Source organism: Charadrius vociferus, unplaced genomic scaffold (assembly GCF_000708025.1).
Source record: "Charadrius vociferus isolate BGI_N301 unplaced genomic scaffold, ASM70802v2 scaffold377, whole genome shotgun sequence".
In the NCBI taxonomy this organism is placed as follows: Eukaryota; Metazoa; Chordata; class Aves; order Charadriiformes; family Charadriidae; genus Charadrius; species Charadrius vociferus.
In genome coordinates, this window is record NW_009649456.1 from 2,265,336 (window position 1) to 2,267,398 (window position 2,063).

The window sequence follows — 2,063 nt, forward strand, 5'->3', positions numbered from 1 at the left end:
AATCATGAAGATAGGTTTTCATTTACATTGACTTCTAGGAATAGGTTTTCATTGTACAAATACATTCAAAGATATTTATAGGTGAAGAGGGTGGTGGTTATTGATTCTTAGCACCAATGTTTCAGTCATCCAATTAGGAAACAAAACCAATGCAGTGGGACCCACACACCAAATAAACAGACTGAGTGAATACTGGAAATGCAGGATTTGAAATACATGGAAGACTGAAATTTGTTTGCATAAGCTGTTATAAGAACAATGCAAAACCTATCTTGATAGAAATCAGCTTTTGCACAAAAGACCAAGATAGGCCAAAATAATTACATATCTCATTCACAACAAAGATTACAGGCAGTGATTTGTTAGTATTAAGTAGCTTAATCACTGCGTAATGTTAGGAAAGAGCATCTTATTGAATACCTGGGAAAACATGGAGGAATTTTTTTCTCCTGAAGCTTTCTACCTCTTTCAATCTTATGGTATGGGGAACTTCCTCACTTTTCTTCAGAGCATGGGAGCTACAGTAAGAAAAGTCTTCTAGAGCTTGAAAAGATGATTTACTACATACAAATTATGGAAACACATTCTTACCTCATTTGTAAGACACCTTCCTCCACAGACTTGTTGAAAGGCCACGCAAGAGAAGACGTGCTCTAGTGTCTCTTACCTGGTTATAAGAGATCACATACACTACATATTGTTCCAATGCATTCTGAAGAAAAAGTTCTGCTAATGCAATATTTATCTTTTTCCCAATGAGGAGATTCACTAACCTACTTTCAAAAAATTGACTTGTTTTGGTATTTAATTAAAATCAAACTAATTGTGTGCATGTTTGTATGTTGGAACTCCAACAACAGTTGAAAAAATGTAAATGAGAAACAAAATAAAGACACATGCCAAGATTTTTCTTTCTTTATCAGAGTGCTAAATAAGAGTCCATAATTCTTAATCTCTAAGCAAGAGCATAGTCAAACTGGCCTTTCTCCAGTCCATCAAGTCCGTCAGCCCAGGTTGAGGTTGGCATACTCTGGTAGGGGTCGAGGAGAATTCGGAAGCAGCGAACAATGAGGATTCCCAAGAAAATAAATAATAAAATCACAAAGGCAAACGTTGTTTTCTGTTCCAAGGTCATGCTAGAATTTGGTGTCATGTTGCCAGATGGCACCAAAGTGGCAGTGAATATCTCTGCATCCATCATCCAGGGAAGCTGAAACAAATAATCCCACAGTCGCCTTCTTTTCATCATCAGTTTGCTGAGGTCAGGGTGGAAGCCATTTAGATGCTCTTTGCTATCTGTAGGGCAAGGGGGAAGCAAAGTTAACTGTGAATAGCCCTTTTGTTTGTTTACTTCAATACAACTTTCTCCTAATCAAGAAAAATGAGATGGAAAAGAATTTGACAACAGGTCTGCTTGCCTCCGTGTCATGTATGAGAGACCTGTTATAAATCCTGTACCCTCCTGTTGTCAGTGTAGAATCCAGCCACCGATAGTAAATGTCAGTAGACCCTGAGCTGGCAGTAACCTCTCCTTACCTACCATATCATTTGGACTAGGGTAGAACATTTCTTTCCTGCAAGGGGGAAAACGAGGGATTTAATCACACTGCTCCAGTAGGTAGACCACAGAAATGGCAAATTGCACGCCTTCCTGCAGGACTGATAAACTGCACTTGATGCTACTCTAAGTTGGAGGTGAGGAGTTTGAAAAACAAATGTAGTTATGGCTTTATGCACAATGACCAAAAAATTTCTGAGGAGGGATGGACCAGGATCCGCTGCAGGCCAATGAAATGCGCTTGTCCCCACGATGGAAGGCAGCAACCATTCAGTGCCTGTAACACTGCAGCATTTATGAAGGAAAGGCATAAATAATTTGTTTGAAATGAGAGAAGATTTAGGAAGGCAGCCTGAAGTAAGTCAAGCAATAATTTAGCTCAGGGGCAAATGTTTCCTCTTCTTACTTAAAATCAGAATCAGGCTTACAAGCACAGTTAGCAAGAAAATGTTTTTTTTTATGTCACCAGCTCTGCCATATAAAGAGAATTGCCAGGATCTGGGAC

At 39.1% G+C, this 2,063-nt stretch overlaps 1 protein-coding gene across 1 annotated transcript; it reads right to left on the bottom strand.

The window, feature by feature from the left end:
- Positions 1-955: 955 nt before the first annotated feature.
- On the bottom strand, positions 956-1,249 carry CTXN3 (cortexin 3). Its single transcript, XM_009889704.1, has one exon. It carries the CDS (start codon positions 1,247-1,249, stop codon positions 956-958), a length of 294 nt encoding a protein of 97 aa, XP_009888006.1.
- Between the last annotated feature and the right edge of the window lie 814 nt (positions 1,250-2,063).

Bases quoted from the DNA above. Each gene is read 5' to 3' on its own strand.
- CTXN3 (XM_009889704.1), bottom strand. From the start codon at position 1,249: ATGATGAAAAGAAGGCGACTGTGGGATTATTTGTTTCAGCTTCCCTGG.